The 20,881-nt window shown below is 37.4% G+C and overlaps 1 protein-coding gene across 1 annotated transcript in view; it reads left to right on the forward strand.

The window, feature by feature from the left end:
* LOC141569594 (phosphatidylinositol-binding clathrin assembly protein-like) overlaps window positions 1-20,881 on the forward strand; it is a 51,030-nt gene that overhangs the window by 11,333 nt on the left and 18,816 nt on the right. Inside the window, exons 9-14 of the mRNA XM_074323329.2 lie at window positions 3,077-3,156; window positions 10,298-10,388; window positions 11,658-11,793; window positions 15,519-15,602; window positions 15,698-15,728; window positions 19,082-19,208. Coding sequence (XP_074179430.2) covers window positions 3,077-3,156; window positions 10,298-10,388; window positions 11,658-11,793; window positions 15,519-15,602; window positions 15,698-15,728; window positions 19,082-19,208 — 549 coding nt within the window. The remainder of the gene's footprint in view (window positions 1-3,076; window positions 3,157-10,297; window positions 10,389-11,657; window positions 11,794-15,518; window positions 15,603-15,697; window positions 15,729-19,081; window positions 19,209-20,881) is intronic.

The following is a 20,881-nucleotide window of genomic DNA, read 5'->3' on the forward strand; positions in this document are numbered from 1 at the left end:
TTAGGTCACCTGGGATATGGACCGAAGCAGTCTTCTGTGGTGTGGGAACATGTCGCCATAGCCCAGAGAGCCCTGATGGGTGTCGGGTTTCCTTTTCAGTGGTGGGAGGTGCAAGATGCAATACTTAATCTTCTGTTTTGGATGGGATTTCCTGGTAGTCCCCTGGCCACTGGCCAGTTTCTCCTGGCTTTCCATCCGTCTTTATGTGAAGGGATGCTAAACTGTTAGGTACAGGCTCGCTAGTTTAAGGCTGACCTAAACCCTTCTGTTAAGAGGGAATCTCCCTCGTTTCCACAGCTGATCTGTTCTGCCTCGGTTACGACACCGTCTGTGGTTCACAGAGCCTCCTTCTGCCAGCAGCTGTCTGTCCACCCCTCTCCTTTCGACCATTCCGTGCCCGTCGTGTTGGGAGCGACTCCAGGAAACTCACGCGGCAGGGTCTGCTGTGTCTGCAATCTGTCCGCTGCACTTTCATTTTTCACTACAGTGGTCCAAACATACGTCTCTGGGCCACAGCGCTCGCCAAAGCTCCAGGGGCACAGACTCAGGGACCTACTCGGCTTCCATCCTGATGGGCACCTGGATGCGTTTCCCCACCGTGGGGCCCCACGGCGTTTCACGGTTTGGGTGGGGGGAGGGTAACTGTGCCTCACGAAAGAGGTCACGGCCCACCTGCAGTAGCTCCCTTTGGTTGTCAAGCACCTTGGAGCGTTTTAAGTTTTCAGTGATTCTACGCAGTTCTGCTAATCACGTCTGCTGACACTGGGTGGCAGCATTTCCACAAATTTACAGCTGTCAGTGAATTGTCTGAAAGCTGAAAAACACTGTTTCCAACCAACATTGTTCAAATACTGATAACTTTTATTATTACTTTGTTATTACATCTGACAGCTTGTGAAATACAGATCTGACCATTTCACCCCTCACTTAAAAGCTCTCCAGTGGTCTTTTAAGATAAAGTCCAAACTCCCAACATTGCCTTTCATTTAAGGTCCTGCGTTGCCTAATCCCCACCTACTCTCCAGCGTCATCTCACTCACACTTCCCTTTGCTTTCTCTGCTCTCGCTGCATGGTTCATCTATATTCTTGCTCTGCGCCATATGCCCTTCCCAGGGCCTTTGCACATGTTGTTCTCCTGCCTACAATGCCCATTCCTTTCCTGCTATCCTCCTTGTCTACTACGTAGCCTTCATATCTCAGCTTAACTGTTACTTTCTTCAGGAGGGCTTCCTTCCCTGACCTGGTCAGATTCCCCTCTTTAAACGCTCAGTATCATGCACCTATTGCATAATCATTTGTTTATTAGTTTCAGGAGTGCAGAAAAAGATAGTGATTAGACATTTCTATAGCTCACAAAGTGATAACCCTGATAAGTCTATTACCCATCTGACACTGTACATAGTTATTACAATGTTATTGACTATATCCCTGTCCCCTATGCTGTACTTTATATCCCCATGTCTATTTTTTAAAATTATAGTTGACATGCAATATTATTTTTATTAATTTCAAGTATATAGAATAGTAGTTTATAGACATTTATATAATTTATGAAGTGATACCCCTGTAAGTCTAGTACCCACCTGGCACTATACATAGTTATTACAATATTATTGACTGTATTACCTATGCTGTAATTTACATACCTGTGATTCTTTTGTAACTACCAAATTGTGCTTCTTAGTACCTTCACCTTTTTCACCCATCCCCCACCCCCCTCCCTTCTGGCAACCATCAAAATGTTCTTTGTATCTATGGTTCTATTTCTGTTTCGCTTGTTCATTTATTTTGCTCTTTAGATTCCACATATAAGTGAGATCATATGGTATTTGTCTTTCTCAGTCTAACTTATTTCACTTAGCATAATGTCCTCCAGGTCCATCTATGTCGTCGCAGATAGTAAGATTTCCTTCTTTTTTATGGCCAAGTGATATTCCATTGTGTATATATATATATATATATATATATATATATATATATATATATATACATACCACCTCTTCTTTATACAGTCGTCTATTGATGGGCATTTTGGTTGTGTCCATTGATTTGACATTTATTCCTGTGATTATTTGATGTCTCTACCCCCAGTCTTGTAGACTGGAGCTTCTCAAGTCAGGAAGCCTGGGAACAGGCTGTTTTTGCACATGGCTGTATCCCTAGTGCCTTGTGTATAGTAGTTTATCACTAAACTTTTCCCACTGAGTGACTGGACCAGAAGAGAGATGGTGGGCTATATAGAACCCTTATGGGGAATTGACCTTACGTAAAAAGTCCACTTTTTCCATTTTTAATGGGAATGGAGAATGAAAGAATGCATCCACATTCAGTGAATAAATATTAATTAAACACTTACTGTGTGCCAAACACTTAAGATTCATCAATGAACAAAAACAGAAAAAAATTGCTTTCTTTGTGGATGTTTATATTCTGTTGCCAGGAAACAGACAATGTACATACAGAAAGAAACTGATAATTTAAATAAAGGTAAGTGCTGTGAAGAAAAATAAAACATAAGGAGGGTAAAGAGACTTTGGTAGGTACTGCTTTATATACAGTAGTCAAGGAAATCACTGTTGAGGAGGTGACATTTCAGCAGAGAACAGAAACCATGATTGAATTTGCTAATATGAGTGAGATTCTCTCTGTCTCTCTTTTTTTCTTTGTTTCTCTCAGTTTCCTTCTTGCCCCTTCTCCATCTTCTCCTTTAGGTTTAATGTTTTACTTTATTTTATGACCTGGTGACTCATGAAGGAACCACAAACAATGAATGATTTCAAGCCCAATGTCTTCTCCAAAGTGGATAGACATTTTATCAGTTCTTTGATCATTTTAAGAGGCCTTTTTGTTGTTGTTTTTAAAGAACGTATGTAAAAAGCATAGTTTGAAAATATGATTTGGTACCAAGATGCTACCTTTAATAATGAATTGACTTGTAGCTTTAATTGATTATTTAGCTTTACTGCATTTGCTGTATAGCTGTCTTAATTTTTTATTCAAATCTTTTTTGTGATGGAGTATGAATTTGCTAAGAACTATCAGAAAATAGCTCTTTCATAATAACTTTACTTTTAGACACCCCACAGTTTAATTGAAGCACTGAAACAGCATTTAGATTCTTTAGAAGAGAAAAATTACATTTTTCCTCCTAACAGGTAAGTTCATAAATGTCTGAGTATATGTTAATTTTGTTTCCCTCTAAATAATTTCCCTCATTTTGACAACATGAGAGTGAATAAATAAATTATGGGCTTTGAATATGATGGAATACTATGCAGTGATCTTAAATGGTAATAGAGAATACAGTTTTTCAGCCTTTTGTGGAATTCCATACTGTTCACAAACGTCTTTTATTGCATGGAGTGATTTCCAAAGTCAGAGATTGGGACTGACTTACCCCATTCTTTTGAAGAATTTGATTCCCTTACTTAGAGTCTCCCCTAGTGAGAATAAATGTTGTAGATGATTATTTTTTTTATTCATAATTTGATGTTCTTTTTTTATTAATTTCAGGTGCACAAGACAAAGTAATACTTAGACGTTTATCATTTATATCCCTCACACTGTGTGAACCCCCCTTCCCCCATCCACTATCCCTCTGACATTGCACAGAGCCATTACATTTCCACTGTCTCTATTCCTAATGCTGTACTCGGCTTCTTGTAAGTTTCTTGTAAGTATATACATACATATATATACATATACACATATATATGCATATACATACACACACACACACACACACACACATATATAATTATAGTTGGCATTCATTATTGTTCAGCTTCAGCTTCAGGTGTATAGTGCGGTGATCAGGCACCTACATCATCCCTGAGCTGGTCTCCCAAATGGGACAAGTGTCCATCGGGTACCCTACAAAATCCTTACAACATTATTGATTACATTCCCCAAATTAATTTTCAAAACCCCGTGTCAATCTTGTGGTTACTGACTGTTTTCTAATCCCCTCATCTTCCCCCTTATCCCCCCCCCCATCTAGCAACTCTCAATTTTTCTTCTCTCCAAAACTGCTTCTGATTAGTTCATTCACTTATTATTTTCTTTAGATTCCACATATAAGTGAGATCACATGGTATTTGTCTCTCTCTGTCTGACTTATTTCACTTAAAATAATGTTCTCTAGGTCCATCCATGTTGTTGCAAATGGTAAGATTTCTTTCTTCTTTATGGCTGCGTAATACTCCATTGTATAAATGTACCACAGCTTCTTAATCCAGTCATCTACCGATGGGCATTTCGGTTGTTTCCATGTCTTGGCTATTGTGTATAGTGCTGCAATAAACATAGGAGTGCATAAAGCTTTTTGAATTAGAGTTTTGGATTTCTCCGGATAGATACCTAGGAGAAGAATTGCTGGATCATAAGGTAGTTCCATTTTCAGATTTTTGAGATACCTCCATACTGTTTTCCATAGTGGCTGCACCAATCTGCTTCCCACCAACAGTGCACAAGTGTTCCCTTTTCTCCACATCCTCGCCAGCACTTGTTTGTTGATTTATTGATGATAGCCATTTTGACTGGGGTGAGGTGGTATCTCACTGTGGTTTTTATTTGCATTTCTCTGATGGTTAGTGAGGTTGAGCATTTCTTCATATGTCTGTTTGCCATCTGTATGTCCTTTTTAGAAAAATGTCTCTTCATGTCCTCTGCCCATTTTTTAATTGGGTTGTTTGTTTTTTTGGAGTTGAGTTGAGTGAGTTTTTTTTTTATCAATTTGGGATATTAACCCCTTATCAGATATATCATTGGCAAATATCTTTTCCCATTCAGTAGGATCCCTTTTTGTTTAATTGATGGTTTCCTTTGCTGTGAAAAAACTTTTTAGTTTGATGTAATCCCACATGTTTATTTTTCCTCTTACTTCCCTTGCGCGAGGGGATACATCAGTAAAAATCTTACTCCAGGTAATGTCTGTGAAGTTCTTCCTATATTTTCTTCTAGGAATTTTATGGTTTCAGATCTTAAATTTAAGTCTTTAAACCATTTTGAATTTATTTTTGTATATGGTGTAAGGAGGTGGTCCAGCTTCATTTTTTTGCATGTGTCTTTCCAGGTCTCCCAACACCATTTATTGAATAGACTGTCTTCACCCCACCGTACATTCTTGCTTCCATTGTCGTATATTAAATGGCAATATAGGCATGGATTTATTTCTGGACTCTCTATTCTGTTCCATTGATCTATGTGTCTGTTTTTATGCCAGTACCATGCTGTTTTGATTACTGTAGCCTTGTAGTATAATTTCATGTCAGGTATTATTATACCTCCCACTTTGTTCTTATTTCTCAAGATTGCTGAGGCTATCCGGGGTCTTTTATGGTCCCATATAAATTTTAGGATTATATGTTCTATTTCTGTGAAAAACGTCGTTGGTAGTTTGATAGGAATTGCATTGAATATATATATTGCCTTAGGCAGTATGGACATTTTAACTATATTAATTCTTCCTATCCATGAACATGGTATGTGTTTCCATCTATTTGTATCTTCTTTCATTTCTTTCTTCAGTGTCTTATAATTTTCTGAGTACAGATCTTTTACTTCTCTGGTTAAATTTATTCCCAGGTATTTTATAGTCTTTGAAGCAATTGTAAACTGGATTGTTTTTTAATTTCTTCTGATGTTTTATTATTGGTATATACAAATGCAACTGATTTCTGAATATTAATTTTGTATCCTGCTACTTTACTAAATTCATCTATCAGCTCTAATAGTTTCTTGGTGGAGTCTTTAGGGTTCTCTATATATAGTATCATGTCATCTGCATATAATGACAATTTTACTTCCTCCTTACCGATTTGGATGCCTTTTATTTCTTTTCCTTGTCTGATTGCTGTGGCTAGAACTTCCAGCACTATGTTGAATAGAAGTGGAGAAAGTGGGCAACCTTGCCTTGTTCCTGATCTTAAGGGGAATGGTTTTAGCTTTTCCTCATTGAGTATGATGTTAGCTGTGGGTTTATCATCTATGGCCTTTATTATGTTGAGATATGATCCCTCTATTCCCACTTTCTTAAGGGTTTTTATCATAAATGGCTGCTGGATTTTATCAAATGCTTTTTCTGCATCTATTGATATGATTATGTGGTTTTTATTTTTCATTTTGTTAATGTGGTGTATCACATTAATTGATTTGCGCATGTTGAACCACCCTTGCATACCAGGGATAAATCCCACTTGATCATGGTGTATGATCTTTTTAATGTATTGCTGAATTCTGTTCACTAATACTTTGTTGAGGATTTTTCCATCTATGTTCATTAGAGATACCGGCCTGTAGTTTTCTTTTTTTGTGGTGTCTTTGTCTGATTTTGGGATCAGGGTGATAGTGGCTTCGTAAAAAGTGTTTGGGAGCCTTCCCTCCTTCTGGATTTTTTGGAAGAGCTTGAGGAGAATAGGTGATAATTCCTTTTTGAACGTTTTGTAAAATTCACCTGTAAAGCCATCTGGTCCAGGGTTTTTGTTTTTTGGGAGATTGTTGATTACTGATTCAATTTCCCTGGTGGTAATCAGTCTATTCAGATTTTCTGTTTCTTCTTGAGTTAGCCTTGGAAGGTTGTATGCCTCTAGAAAATTGTCCATTTCTTCCAGATTGTCAAATTTGTTGGCATATAGTTGCTCATAGTAATTTCTTAAAACTTTTGTATTTCTGCGGTGTCTGTTGTCACTTCTCCTCTTTCATTTCTGATTTTATTAATTTGGGTCCTCTCTCTTTTTTAAATGAGTCTGGCTAAAGGTTTGTCAGTTTTGTTTATCTTCTCTAAGAACGAACTCTTGGATTCATTGATCTTTTGTATTGTTTTTCTGGTTTCTATTTCATTTATTTCTGCTCTGATCTTTATTATCTCCTTCCTTGTACTCCCTTTGGGCTTATTTTGCTGTTCTTTTTCCAGATCCCTTAAGTGTGAAGATAAACTGTTGATTAGTGAATTTTCTTGTTTCTTCAGGTAGGCCTGCAATGCTATGAATTTCCCTCTGAGGACTGCTTTCGCGGCATCCCATAGATTTTGGGTCGTCATGTTTTCATTTTTATTTGTCTCGAGATATCTTTTGATTTCTTCCTTGATCTCCTGGTTGACCCATTCATTATTTAGTAACATGTTATTCAGCCTCCATGAATTGGTGTGTCTTCCAGTTTTTTTTTCCTATAGTTCATTTCTAATTCATAGCTCTGTGGTCAGAGAAGACAATTGGTATGATTTCAGTTTTCTTAAATTTATCAAGACTTGTTTTGTGGCCTAACATATGGTCTATCTTGGAAAATGTTCCATGTGCGCTTGAGAAGAACATATATTCTGCAGCATTGGGGTGAAATACTCTGAAAATATCAATTAAATCCAAGTGGTCCAATGTGTCATTTAAGGCAATTGTTTCCATATTGATTTTCTGTCTGGAAGACCTGTCCCTTGTTGTCAGAGGTGTGTTGAAGTCCCCTACTATGATAGTGTTACTGTTGATCTCTGTCTTTATGTCAGTCAGTATCTGTTTTATATATTTTGGTGCTCCTATGTTGGGTGCATAGATGTTTACTAGGGTTATGTCCTCTTGTCGGATTGACCCCTTTATTATTATATAGTGCCCATCTTTGTCTTTTAATATGTTCTTCATTTTAAAGTCTATTTTGTCAGATATAAGTATTGCAACTCCAGCTTTTTTCTCATTTCCATTTGCATGAAATATCTTACTCCAAACCTTCACTTTCAGCCTGTGTGTGTCTTGATCTGAGGTGAGTCTCTTGTATACAGCATATGCAAGGGTCTTGCTTTCTTATCCACTCAGCCACCGTATGTCTCTTAATTGATGCATTTAAACCGTTTACATTTAAAGTGATTATTGATAGGTACATAGTTATTGCCATTTTTAAATTTGTAATTAGATTGTTTTCATCTTTCTTCTGTTTACAGAAGTTCCTTTAGTATTTCTTGCAATGCTGGCTTGGTGGTAATAAATTCCTTTAGCTTATTCTTTTCTGGGAAGTTCTTTATCTCTCCGTCAACTTTAAATGATAGCCTTGCTGGATAAAGCAATCTTGGTTGTAGGCCTTTGTTTTCCATCACTTTGAGTATCTCCTGCCACTCCCTCCTGGCCTTCAATGTTTCTGCAGAAAAGTCATTTGATAGTCTTATGAGAGTTCCCTTGTATGTAACCCTCTGTCTTTCTCTTGCTGCTTTTAGGATTCTCTCTTTGTCTTTAATCTTTGCCATTTTAACTATAATGTGTCTTGGTGTGGACCTGTTTGGGTTTATCCTGGTTGGAACTCTCTGCACTTCCTGGGCTTGTTTGTTGGTTTCCTTCATCAGGTTAGGGAAGTTTTCAGACATTATTGCTTCAAATATGTTCTCAATCCCTTGCTTCCTCTCTTCACTTTCTGGTATTCCTATGATGCGCATGTTGTTGCGCTTGATGTTATCCCAGAGATCTCTTAAACCATCTTCATTGTTTTTTATTCTTTTTTCTTTCTGTTGTTCTGTTTGGGTTATCTCTGCTAACCTGTCTTCTAAGTTGCTGGTTCGATCCTCTGCTTCATCTAACCTGCTGTTAATTCCTTCAAGTGAGTTCTTTATTTCAGTAATGGTGTTCTTTAGTTCTAACTGGTTGTTCATTATGATTTCTCTATCCTTTTTTTTATCGTCTGTAAGCTCCTTAAACATTCTTATCATCAGTGTTCTGAACTCTCTCTGATAGGTTGGTTACCTCTGTTTCATTTGGTTCCATTTCTGGAGGTTTCTTCTTTTCTTTTATTTGGGGTATGTTTCTTTGTTGCCTCATTCTGGCTGACTCTCTGTGTTTGCTTCGATGTATTAGGTAGATCCCCTAGAGTTCTTAGTTCTTGCTGGGTGATCTTATGTAGTATGTGTCCTTTATATTTGACTTGCACTACTTCGTTCTTCTCCTCTGCGTGTGCTCCAAAGGTGACTCTTGTGTTGTGTATATTGTCCTGTTAAAGAAGATCTTTAATTGCTTTTCGCTTGTGAGTAGGTGGGGTTAACGCCTAGGCTGACTAGTTGTGAGACTTGGCTCTGTCCACTGCAGGGTGTTCTGCTGCATGAGGGTTGACCACTTAAATGTAGTTTGGCCTCTATGGACTCTTGTGCCTGTAGAGAATTCCCTCTGAGTGGGTCATTTGTAGGTCAAACCCAGTAGTACTCTGTTTTGGTCTAGAGTTGGCCTCTGGGTGTGTTGAATCGTGTGCCTCTTAAGCTGGGCCCTGGTAGGGCAATTTCAGAACAAAGCAAATCACCAAGCACAACAACAACAAAGAAAAAAATCAAATACATTCACATGTAAAAACAACCGACACCCTGCACTCAACACAGGCAAAGATATCAAAGATATAAAGACAAAACAAAACAAAACAAAGCAAAACAAAACAAAAAAGCAGCGCCAGTCTTAGCTTAAGCCCACCAAGTAATATCCAGGTTGTCCTCTGCTATACCAAAGAGTCCTCTGTGTATTGTGCAGGCAGAGCCGGTCACCTGGTGCCCAGAGTGATGTTGGGACTGCAGATTTAGATGCGTGGGGCTGAGGGGTCTGGATGGTAGTTTCTACAAAGTCAGTGCAGTTTCTGCTCTTGCCTGCACATATGCACAGAGAGAGTAGCACCACCAGCCCTGTGTCCAGTTCTCCTGAGTCTTAGGGCACCTCTTCCCTGTGTGTGTGTGTATGTGTGTGTGTGTGTGTGTGTGTGGCGGGCGGGAGATTTCTGAGCTGCTGAAAGCCCAGAGCTGTGTCTGCCGCCTACTGCTGATCCCTGGGAGTGCCTCCGCAGATGTAGTTGCCCTGCCCTAGGCAGGCCAGAAAGGGTGGGGGCTGGAGATGGAGCGGTCTTCTCTCTCCCAGCCCAGCCGTGTCACACTCTTCCCACAGGCCAGAAAAGGTGGTGGCTGGGGGTGGAGGAGTCTCTTCTTTCCTATCCCAGCAAAAATCACAGTCTTCCCAGCCTCTTCCCTGGGTCAGAGCTACATACCAGTCTTCCCAGAGCCTGAGCACTAAGGCTCCTCTGTAATCTGACACTACTCCTCAGTTCAGGGGCCAGTTTAAGTCTCTGGAAGGGCGGGGGTAGGATTAGAAGAGCAGGGGCAGGGACCCAGGTATGGAGTTTGTGTCCTTTGTCCGGCCTAGGGCCCAACTGGGGGTCTCAGCTGAGGTTATTGCCACAAATGCTGGATATGCTGCCCCCTCAGCAGGAGAGATCAGCTGTGGGACACAGGGAAAGATCCCACCTCCTGGCTTTTGTGTTCTCTGTTCCGTCCTGGGATACCCTGCGTCTCTGCAGCTGCGGATGCCGGCCACGTTTCCACCGCCGCAGATGTTGGCGTGTTTCCACAGCCGCAGATGGGGGCCGCGTCCCCACAGCCAGAGATGCGGTCCGCGTCTCCACTCCGCTCCCTTCCCTCTTCCCCTGCTCGCCCAATTTGCCCACCTTCAAGTAATCCTTGCATGAGTCTCTTAGCTGTTCTGCGTGATGAGCAGAGAGTCCTTTGATGGGTTATAGGTGTCCCGTTTGTGATAAGATCCTGAGGAGAACTCAAAAAGTGCGCCCCACTGCTGCCATTAGTATGACATCTAGATGATTATTTAATGGCATGGCAAACTGTTTATCCACAAAACATTGTACATAATAATATTCGACACATACACGTGTGTGTATACACATACACACGTAAATGTACTCCATATACAAAGTCAGACAATAAAGTTCGCAAACTCATCCTAGAAACAGTGCTACATACCTCATTGCTGAATAGCACTACAGTCACCTTCCAAGTACTCCCCTGGGGAAGCTATGCACCGACGCCAGTGCCTAGTCCACCCTTCAAAGCATTTTGGAACTCTTTTTCTGGAATGGCCATCAGATCTGTCATTGTATTACCCTTGATGTCCTGAATGGCATCAAAATGTCTTCCTTTCCATATTTCCTTTATCTTCAGGTAAAGAAAGAAGTCATTGGGGGCCAGATCAGGTGAGTAGGGAGGATGTTCCAACTCACCTGATCTGGTCCCCGGTGACTTCTTTCTTTTTTGTTTCCTGGCTAAAAACTCCCTCACACTCAGTGCTATATGAGCTGGTGCATTGTCATGATGCAAGAGCCATGAATTGTTTGCAAAAAGTTCAGGTCATCTAACTCTTTCACGCAGCCCTTTCAGTACTTCCAAGTAGTAAACTTGGTTAACTTTTTGTCCATTTGGTACAAATTCATAATGAATAATCCCTTTGATGTCAAAAAAGATTAGCAACTTCGGTGTAACAAGTTCGTGAACTTAATTGTCAGGACTTGTGTGCATATACGTACAAATTGAATAATAGAAATTTTGAGGAATATCATTTGAAAATGTTCATGTTAGCTGTTTCTGAGTGGAAAATTTTAGTTTGTTTCAATTTTCTTTTTTGTACTTTTCAGTATTGTCCAAAATTTTTGTAAGGGTCATGTATTATTCATTCATTCTACTTTTAGGTTATGTTGTTTATAATTGATTATATAATCGCCTGTTAGACAAGTCCGTTAACTATTTCTTAATTATCTCTTTATCACAGATGTATAGTTAGTGTGTAGTAGGATGGATGGGTTAATTGGTGGATGGATGGATAGGTGGATGAATTAAAGAAATGCAGGAAATGCAGGCTCAGCTGGGTAGGATATATGTAATTCTATTTATTCTCCTGTGTGCCTCACCTTTCTTGTGATCTCTTTAAGTCTCCAGCATGCATTGCGTACTTCCATTTCAAATAGACCAGTTGTGAAAGTTTCACCAAACAGAGCTTGGTCTGCAGGTAATATAACTCTATTATGTGATTATGTCAGTAATTATTGAGGACAGGATTACAATCTTTTCTTCCACTGCTTAGCTACCTACTTTGTCTGCTGCCTCTTCCTGAAGCAGTCTTTGACCTAGCAATTCCATTTCCAGGAATTTATCATATATGTTCACAGTTGTGAAATGATAAATTAATAGGAATATCATTTGCAACATTGTAATAGCAAAATGACTGTCAATAAGGGGCTTGTTTTCATGTACTAAAATGGAATGATCTCCAAGATGGATTGTTAAGTGGAAAATGAGCAAGATGTGAAACAAAGTATAGGAGTATGCTATCATCTTTGTTTTTAAAAGCAGAAAAAAGAAACAATATATATATATATTTATAATTTCTTTAAAAAAAAGAATCATACTTCTCTAAAGATATACAAGAAATGAATAAACTACACTTCCTCTAAGAAGAACTTGATGGCTCATAGAAAGAGATGGGTGGGAGAGTCTTTACTGTGTACCATTTTGTACATGTAAATAATTACTAATTAAAAGATAACTAGTACAAAGAAATGCGCGCGTGCACGCGCACACACACATACACACACATACATAAAGTGTGACATCTTATAATTCTTGACATGTAAGTCCTTTGTAATTTCTTAAGGTTAGTTTGCGTCATACTTCAGTAGTGTGCCAGGTATACAACTTATACCAACTTACAAGAGCCCGTTAAATTCTCAGGAATTTTGCAAGCTGCTTGATGGTACTTTGGTAACTTGAAATTGGCCGTGATGGAAGTATTTACACCACAGGAATGGACAAACACTATAAAACAGGCCTTTTTTTTTTTTTTTTTTTGAGAGCTGGTTGTTATACATTTACTGGCACATGACTGCTCATGATCAGGCATATTCTGTTTTTTAATGGGTGATTATTTTTCAGTGATGTTACTTGATCCTCTAGACATGTTGAGCTATGTTATCATAAGGTCTATATGCATCTGAAGTAGTTTGTTTTTAATTTAACTCAAACACTTAAACTGTATTTATTTTAAATATTGCTTTTATTTTTCTTTTGTGCATATATTCCCAATGGATACACCTTCTTCGATTTCAACATGTGAGTTTAACCAAAGCTATGATGAACTTAAGTCTCGTGAGTAAAACCAGATATATATATATATACATATATATGTGTGTGCACGTATATATGTATATATATATATATATATATATATATATATATATATATATTTATATATATATATATATGTGTGTGTGTGTGTGTCTGTATATATGTGTGTGTGTGTATATATATACATATATAGTGAAAACTGTATATTTGCTCCATTTCCAAAAGAGTGACAACTTTTCTGAGTCCCTATAGTTTGGGAATCATCAGTGCTTACAACAGATATTACAAAATGATTAAATGTAGTGGTTGACAAGCTGTGGATTCAGCCTGCTGTGAACGTGCATCCCAAGTAGAGTATAGGGCAGATAGGGGATCTACTGCTACGCTGTTATAAAGGCCTATGGACCTGATTACCTACGGACCCAAACTGACTGCTGGTGATCTCCACACATGCCACCCAGAACACTTGGCCCATAGAACTGTAAAACCAGAGTGCGTGGGTTCAAATTTCACTCTAACATTCATGGACTTAATGACCTTGGGTAGGCCACTTAACTTCTCTGTGCCTCAGCTGCCTTATCCTTATAAGGTTGCTATCAGGATAAATGATTCAATACGTGTAGTGTACTTAGAACAGGGCCTGACCCCTGTGTAACTTAGAAAAGAATTTTTAAATTTCATGTATAGAGGGATCTCCTAATTATCTTTTTTGTTATTGAATTCTAGCTTACTTGCGCTATGTTAGAGAACCTTCTCTATAATTTCAGTCCTTTGGAATTTGTTGATACTTGCTTCATTGCCCAGCATATAATCTTTCTTTTCTTTTTCTTTTTCTTTTTTTTTTTTTGGCAAAAGTTTCATGTACACCTGAAAACTGTATCCTGTCTTTGTTGGGTACAGTGTCAATGAGGTTGAGGTTGTTAATAGTATTGTTCAAATCCTCTATATGTTAATTGATTATTTTGTCTGCTTGTTCTTATAGTTACTAAGAAAGGTATGTTAATAGTTCCCCTATTTGCTCTTGAAGTACTTTAAGTTCTTTAAGAAGTTATGTAATACAGATCAGGTTTTTGTACCCATCACAGCACGGCTCTTGTCAATGCCACCAGTGACCTCCATATTGTAAAATCCAATGTTAATTTCTCAGTCTTCATCTTACTGGGACACCTCAACAGCATTGGACATAGTCCATCACTCCGTCTTCTTTGATATACTTTCTTCAGTTTGCTGCTTGATTTTCTTCTTATCTAACTCTTAGCTCTTCTTTTAGACTTTTTTCACTGACTCATCCTCATTTCTCTTCTTTATCTATACTTACTCATTTCCGAGATAACCTCATCCAGACTCATGGCCTTAAATACCATTTACATGATAAGGAATCCAAAAGTAGTATCTCCAGCTACAGCCATTGCTCTTAAACTCCAGAACTGTATATGTAAGCGTCTATTCAATGGTTTCACTTGCATATGTAGTAGGATTTCAAAACTCAGCATGTTCCAAACTAAGCTCCTGATACTCCACCCCAAACCTGCTTTTCCCCATCTCAGTTAATGGCGAACCACAATTCATTTCTTCTACTCTCTCAGGCCAAAGCTTTGGAATTACCCTTGACTCCTTTCTTTCAGTCACACTCCACATTTAGTCCATCAGGGAATCCATTGACTTAATCTTCAAAACATATCCAGAAGTTGGACACTTCTCAGTACCTCCAGTGCTACTGCCCTAGTCCAAGTTACCGTTATCTCTTACCTGGATGACTACAACAGCTTTCTTACCACCTGCCGGCTTCTGCCTTTGCCCACTACAGTCTGTTCTTTACATAGCTGTCAGAGTGATCTCATCAAAATACAAGTCAGATAGATCATGTCTCCTCTGTTCAAAGCCATCCAATGGCTTCCCCATTTTAGGGAAGTTGACCTGAGATGGTGGCCTCAGAGGAAAAGCCAAAGTCCTTATAATTCTTTCCCCGTCCCTCCATTGCCTTTCTGACTCCTTTGATCACTCTGGCTCTAGACACATTGGCCTCCTCACTATTCTTCAAGCACACTGAGCACACTCCTTCCTGCGGTCCTTTGCTCATGCTGTTCCTTCTGCTGGATCCACATGGTTCACTCTCTTACATCCTTCACTTTTTTTACTTAAAAGTCCCCTTCTCAGCGAGCCCTTCCTATCTAAAATTTAAATATCCCCATTCCTCACCAGCATATCATACCCCTTTCTCTGATAATTTTTCTTTGGCAGTTAGCTCGATCTAATATATACTTTATTTCTCTTGGTTATTTTCTGTCTCCAGGGGAGTGTAAACTACACCAAGGCAGGGATTTTTATGTTGTTGTTGTTTTTTTTAAATTCACTGCTGTATATTTAGCACCTAGTACAATGCCTAGTACATAACAAGTGCTAAATTAAAATTTAATGATTAACTTAACATGACTTTATTTATACTCATTGACCTAATAATTTGAGGCCCTATTAGTTTCTAATGGGAAGGTACATAGAAGTCGTTACTGTATTGATGTAAATTTGGCTTAGATTTTCTTCTAATTATGTCTCTCATTTTCAGATTATTTTTTCTACTTGATATATTACAACCATCATTACCTTCATAAGACCACACACCTGTGGAAGCTAGATGGCAAGGTGAACCAATCATAACAAACAACCTGCACAGCTCATTTTCCAGCATTGTAGGAAGTAAGCGTCCATTTTTAAACAAGTAAATAAATAAAGCATTTTAAGAAAAAAATATACAAAAATAGTGTAACTTTTGTGTTTGTTTTATAAAACAGGACTTATCTTTGAAGACGTCCCGATCAACAAGTAAGTTTTATTGTTTAAAAAGGACGGCCAGTAAATATGTACATGTTAGAGGAAGGAACTCATGAGAGTAACAACTAGGAAATAATTACTTTAAATTAGCTATGGGAATCATTTCTTATAGAACTCTACAATATGTGAATTTTTTTACTTAATTAAAGTGAAGAATTTATTTGTTATATACTAACTCAATTTTTATAGAGAAAGTTCTTGGTTAAAGTGTATTGTATTACATGGTTCTCCTCATACCCCCATGACAATCCCTTTATGGTTCATTTGAAGGCTCTTCTTTTTCTAGGCATGTTTTAAATATTGGCATTCCTCCTAGGTTTTGTATTCTTGGTTCTTTTCTTTATGATATAGAATGTGTTAAATGAGTAATACTTATTTTTTATTAAACAAAGACAATAAAACTACCAGGTCAGCATCATACAATAATACTACTTTAGTGAGTGAATCCTACATTTTCAGCCCTCCACCAAAAAAAGGAGACAAATGGAAACCAAAAGAAGGCAGAATCAATAATAATAAGAATATTAATAATGTGGAATGTAAGGTTAACAGCACTAAACAGAATAAGGAGGGATGTCATATAATGATAAAAGGCACTATTTATGGAGATAGAATAGTCTTAATAGTGTATGCACAAAGCTAAATACATAAAGCAAAAATTATTAGAAATACATGGAGAACTTGAGAAAAATGCAATTGTAATGGGCGATTTCAAACCACCTCCTTCATTATTGGACAGATCTAATAGATAAAACACAAGTAAAAACATAGAGGCACTTAAATAATACACAATGAATAAATAATAAACTTGTGTGTGTGCACACATACACACACATACACAGACAGAATGTTTATTTTTTTTAAAGCAGTCACACAGAAACCTTAGCAGAAAACGAAAGAATTTTACAGGCTACATTCTCTCATAATCCAGTAAAATTAGAAATAATAAATAGTTGACCATGAAAATCTTAACTACTTATAAATTTTAAAATGTAAACCTTTTGCCAAAGAGGAAACCAAAAAGCAAGCTATCAACCACTTAGAGGTACTGAAAAAGAGAAATTCATACCAAAGCTAATGGAGCACTGTGAGAGCTAAGCTCAGGGGAAAATTTTAGTCATTTTTTAAAAAGAGAAATTAATAATTTAATTTTTAATCTTAAGAAAGTAGATATAAAATAATAAAAAATATATTGGGTGACTAAATTTATAAAGATAAAAGCTTAAATTAATAGAATTGCAAACAAAAACGAATAAATCCAAAACTTATTTCTTTGTGAAGTCCAATAAAAAAAGCTCCTCTGAATAAACAGAAAAGAGAATGTAAAAGTATACAACATAAGGAATAAGAGTGCTGACATACACCCCAATAAACTTTAATTTAAAAAAAAAAAGAGAGCTGACATAACCAGATATAGGAGAGATTAAAATAATTATGGGTGAATACTTTGTGCAACTGTTTGGCAACAACATATTTGAAAATTGAGAGGAAATTGATTATTTCTAAGAAAAATATAAATAACAAATCCATCCCAGAAGAAGCAGAAACATATATAGAACAATTACCACCTAAGTTTTTCCAGAAAGGAATTGAAGATCCTGAGTTCATGGCTGAGCTTTATCTTGCCCTTGAAAAATAGGAAAGTTCAATTCCAGGTTATAGAAACAGGGAAGACCCACAATTCCGTGTATGAAAAGATATAACCTTAATATCAAAGCCCAACAAAGATAGGAAGCTGCTGACCCATCTCACTTATTCATTATAGATGTCAGAATTCTAAATAAAATAGTCACAAACAAAATCCAGGAATATGTTTTAAAATCCTGCTACCTGTACAGACTGCCTCTTTACTCTTGGAGCATATTGTGTGAAACACCCTGTCTGGGATGGTAGCAGTAAGGGTGGTGTAATGAAAAGTGAATGCGTCTGGGACATGTTTTGGAGGCAGAGTTGATAGCACTTGGTGTTAGAGGTGAGGGGAAAAGACTGATTGAAGGATGGTGCTTAGGTTTTTTCCTTGAGCTACTTACTACATGGATCATAGTGTCACATATTGTGATGGGAAAGATTGGAAGAGAAATAGTTTAAGTAGGTAAGTTGAATCAAGAGTTCTGTTTTGATGTGTTATGTTTGAGATATGTATTAGACATCCAAGAGGCAGGTAGACATATGAGTCTGGATATTAGGGCTGGAGATAAAAAATTGTGAGTCATAAAGCCATAAGACTAGGTTCACTCATCTTCATCTTGGTAGAGAATAAAGTGGATAATGGAAGGTCCAGAATTAAACTTTCAAAACAACCTAATATTGTAGAGGTTGAATGTAGAAGGTGTCAAGAATAGAGGAAAACAAAGCACATAGATAAAGATTAAATTTAGATAATTTAAATGACAAATATTGAATAAATATGAGCTTTTAAAGACAAGACCCATATCTTAGAATTAACACTAAAGTGTATGCAGAATAGAGTATTAAATGATTTGGTGGAGGAGGTGAAATAGATGTGAAAGATAAAGATAATAATCTTAACCACTGGTATAGAGTATAGGCTCCTAGTCCTGCCATTAATTGACTGTAGGACCTTAAGCAAGATACTTGCCTTCTCTGAGCCTCAGACTTCTCATCCGTAAAATGAGAGCTTATACTACTTCCTTCACATGGTTGTTATGAGAATTAAATGATATTTAAGATTATGAAAACACCTAACAGAACCTAGTAAGAATAGTTGTCCAATAAGAGTTTATTTCTTTTTCTTTCTATTTATTCTCTTATTTATACAAACTATTTCCTATCTCCCGTTATTTTTCTCCTAGTAACTCTAATTCTATGAAGCAGATAAGTAAAGCATTGTTTATCCCACTTTTACAAGTAAGGAAAGAGGTTGAGCTACCTAATCAAGGTTATACAGCTAGTGAATAGCCTAGTGGGGCTTAGAATTCAATACTTGTCTTACCCTACCACCCTTTTGACCTACCACCATGGAGAGTACTTGTTGTTTTTTCTCTAAATCTATTAAAATAGTTTAGAATGTATTCATTTAAGTCACTTTATTTATGGGAAACTGCTGCTGATGAATTCTTTCTGTGAACTCTCAAACTTTATTGGGGAATTTAAATTTGGCATTATCTATCGAAACAAAGCTGAAACATTTCGTTTTGTAATGATAACTCAATTTCATGTGAAAAATAGCCAGTGGTCTTTTTCTGCCTTTGTTTTGTGATTCCTTCCTATCTCTTACCAGTTGGTAAGCATAAAGATTGTCTCAAAGGCCATATCCTGACTAGATGTTTAAATGGTAGCTTTGTCATTCCCCCACATGGGCTTATTTATAAATCCAATTTTAGATTTGACATGAAATGGCATCAATCTTCAGAGATGGATATTGCTGATGAAATAAACTGGCATTTGAGTCTCTGCACCTATACATCAGCCTTCTGGAATCCCATTTCTAGTTCTCCTGCTTCCTACGTGGTAACATTTGTCATATATTATTACCTTACTTTTTCTTTTAACTTTTTTGATATATACGCATAGAAATTTGTATGAAGGGAGTAGAGCAAGAAATGTTATCTTTGTAAACAATTTTAATGTATTGTGCTAAGATTTGTTGTCGACATATTAAGCTAACTGTTCCACAAATTAAAATGTAAAAGTCAGATTTAGAACTTCCGTAAGGTCTATAGTTCTTTCCCCATCACAGAATCTTCACTTTCACTATTTTGCTCCACATTTATTGAGCACCTATTATGTATCAGGGACCGTTCTGAGAGCTAAAGATACAGGAGCTGTAGAGCAGATAGACATGGCATCACATAGAGGCATTGAATATTATAAGTGTGAAGGTGGAATACTTAAGAGGGTGTGTTGGTTAATTTCATAAAGGAGCAGAACATGAGGGCAAAGGAGATGAGGTGAGTTGACAGTCACTGATTGGCAAATTGGGCCTTCTAAGTAAGAGGGAGCAGTGTGAGCAAAGGCAGGAAACTCCATGGGCTGTTTGGAGAACTGGCTATAACAGGTGAGATGAGAGCAACCAGAGGTAAAGCTAGAGCATTTACCAGAGACCAGGTCTCCTAGGAACTTGTATAGGAGTTTGGGCTTTATCTTATACGCAGTGGGGAGCCAAAGCTATAACATGACCATGTTTATGTTTCTGAAAGGTTACTCTGTGAGCATTGTGAAAGATGGATAGTCGGGAACTAAGACATGGATTGGGCAAGTCAGTTAGAAATATTTTCAAGTCATCTGAGCAAGAAATCTAGAGCGGCCTGCTACAGGATGCTAGAATGGTGTCAGTAGATCGAAAGGGAGATTTAAGAGATAGGTATGCAGATAGAATTGATAGGAGTTGTTAAGGGATTGAACGTTGAAATATGGCTCCCCAATCAATTATCTACAATTCTAAAATTCAGAAAGCTCCAGAAAACAAACATTTTCTTTAAGTTTGTAGCAAACACTTTCAGCTGAAAAACTTTACCTGGATTATGAGGCTATAGTCATTAATTATCTCACTAAGTGTAAGTATTGATGCATGAATTTTGCATTTTCCTGCAGAAATATTACTGTCTTTGATTACAGGGTGCTATTCCAGCTCCCCTGGCGTGTTACTAATATGTTCTATGTGTAATTTCTAAATTACAAAACGTTCTGAATTCCAAAACACGTTTGGCCCCAAGGACTTAAGGATGTAGACCACGGCTATTTTTGTATGATTTTGCTTTAAAACTCCATTGGTCCAACTGAGCGAATTGTGTGCTTAATACAGGACATAGATGACAAAAAATCTAGAAAGGCTATAGGAAGTTTTGGGTTTGGAGTAAAATGGACAAGCTGCAGAAACAACATAACAATTTGGGTCAAATTTATGTTCAAAAAGGTATTAAGAGTATTCCCTTATTTTCCTTTTTTAAAAATAATTTTTATTTCTCAATTACAGTTGACATGCAATATTGTATTACTACTTTCAATGTACAACATAGTGATCAAACATTTATATAATTTACAAAGTGATCACCCTGATAAATCTAGTACCCCGCTGGTACTATACATAGTTATTACAATATTATTGACTATAATCCCTATGCTCTACTTTACATCCCTGTGACTCTTTGTTTTTCAATTACAGTTGACAATATTATTTTATA

Source organism: Rhinolophus sinicus, chromosome 18 (assembly GCF_057876585.1).
Source record: "Rhinolophus sinicus isolate RSI-liver-muscle chromosome 18, RSI-T2T, whole genome shotgun sequence".
In the NCBI taxonomy this organism is placed as follows: Eukaryota; Metazoa; Chordata; class Mammalia; order Chiroptera; family Rhinolophidae; genus Rhinolophus; species Rhinolophus sinicus.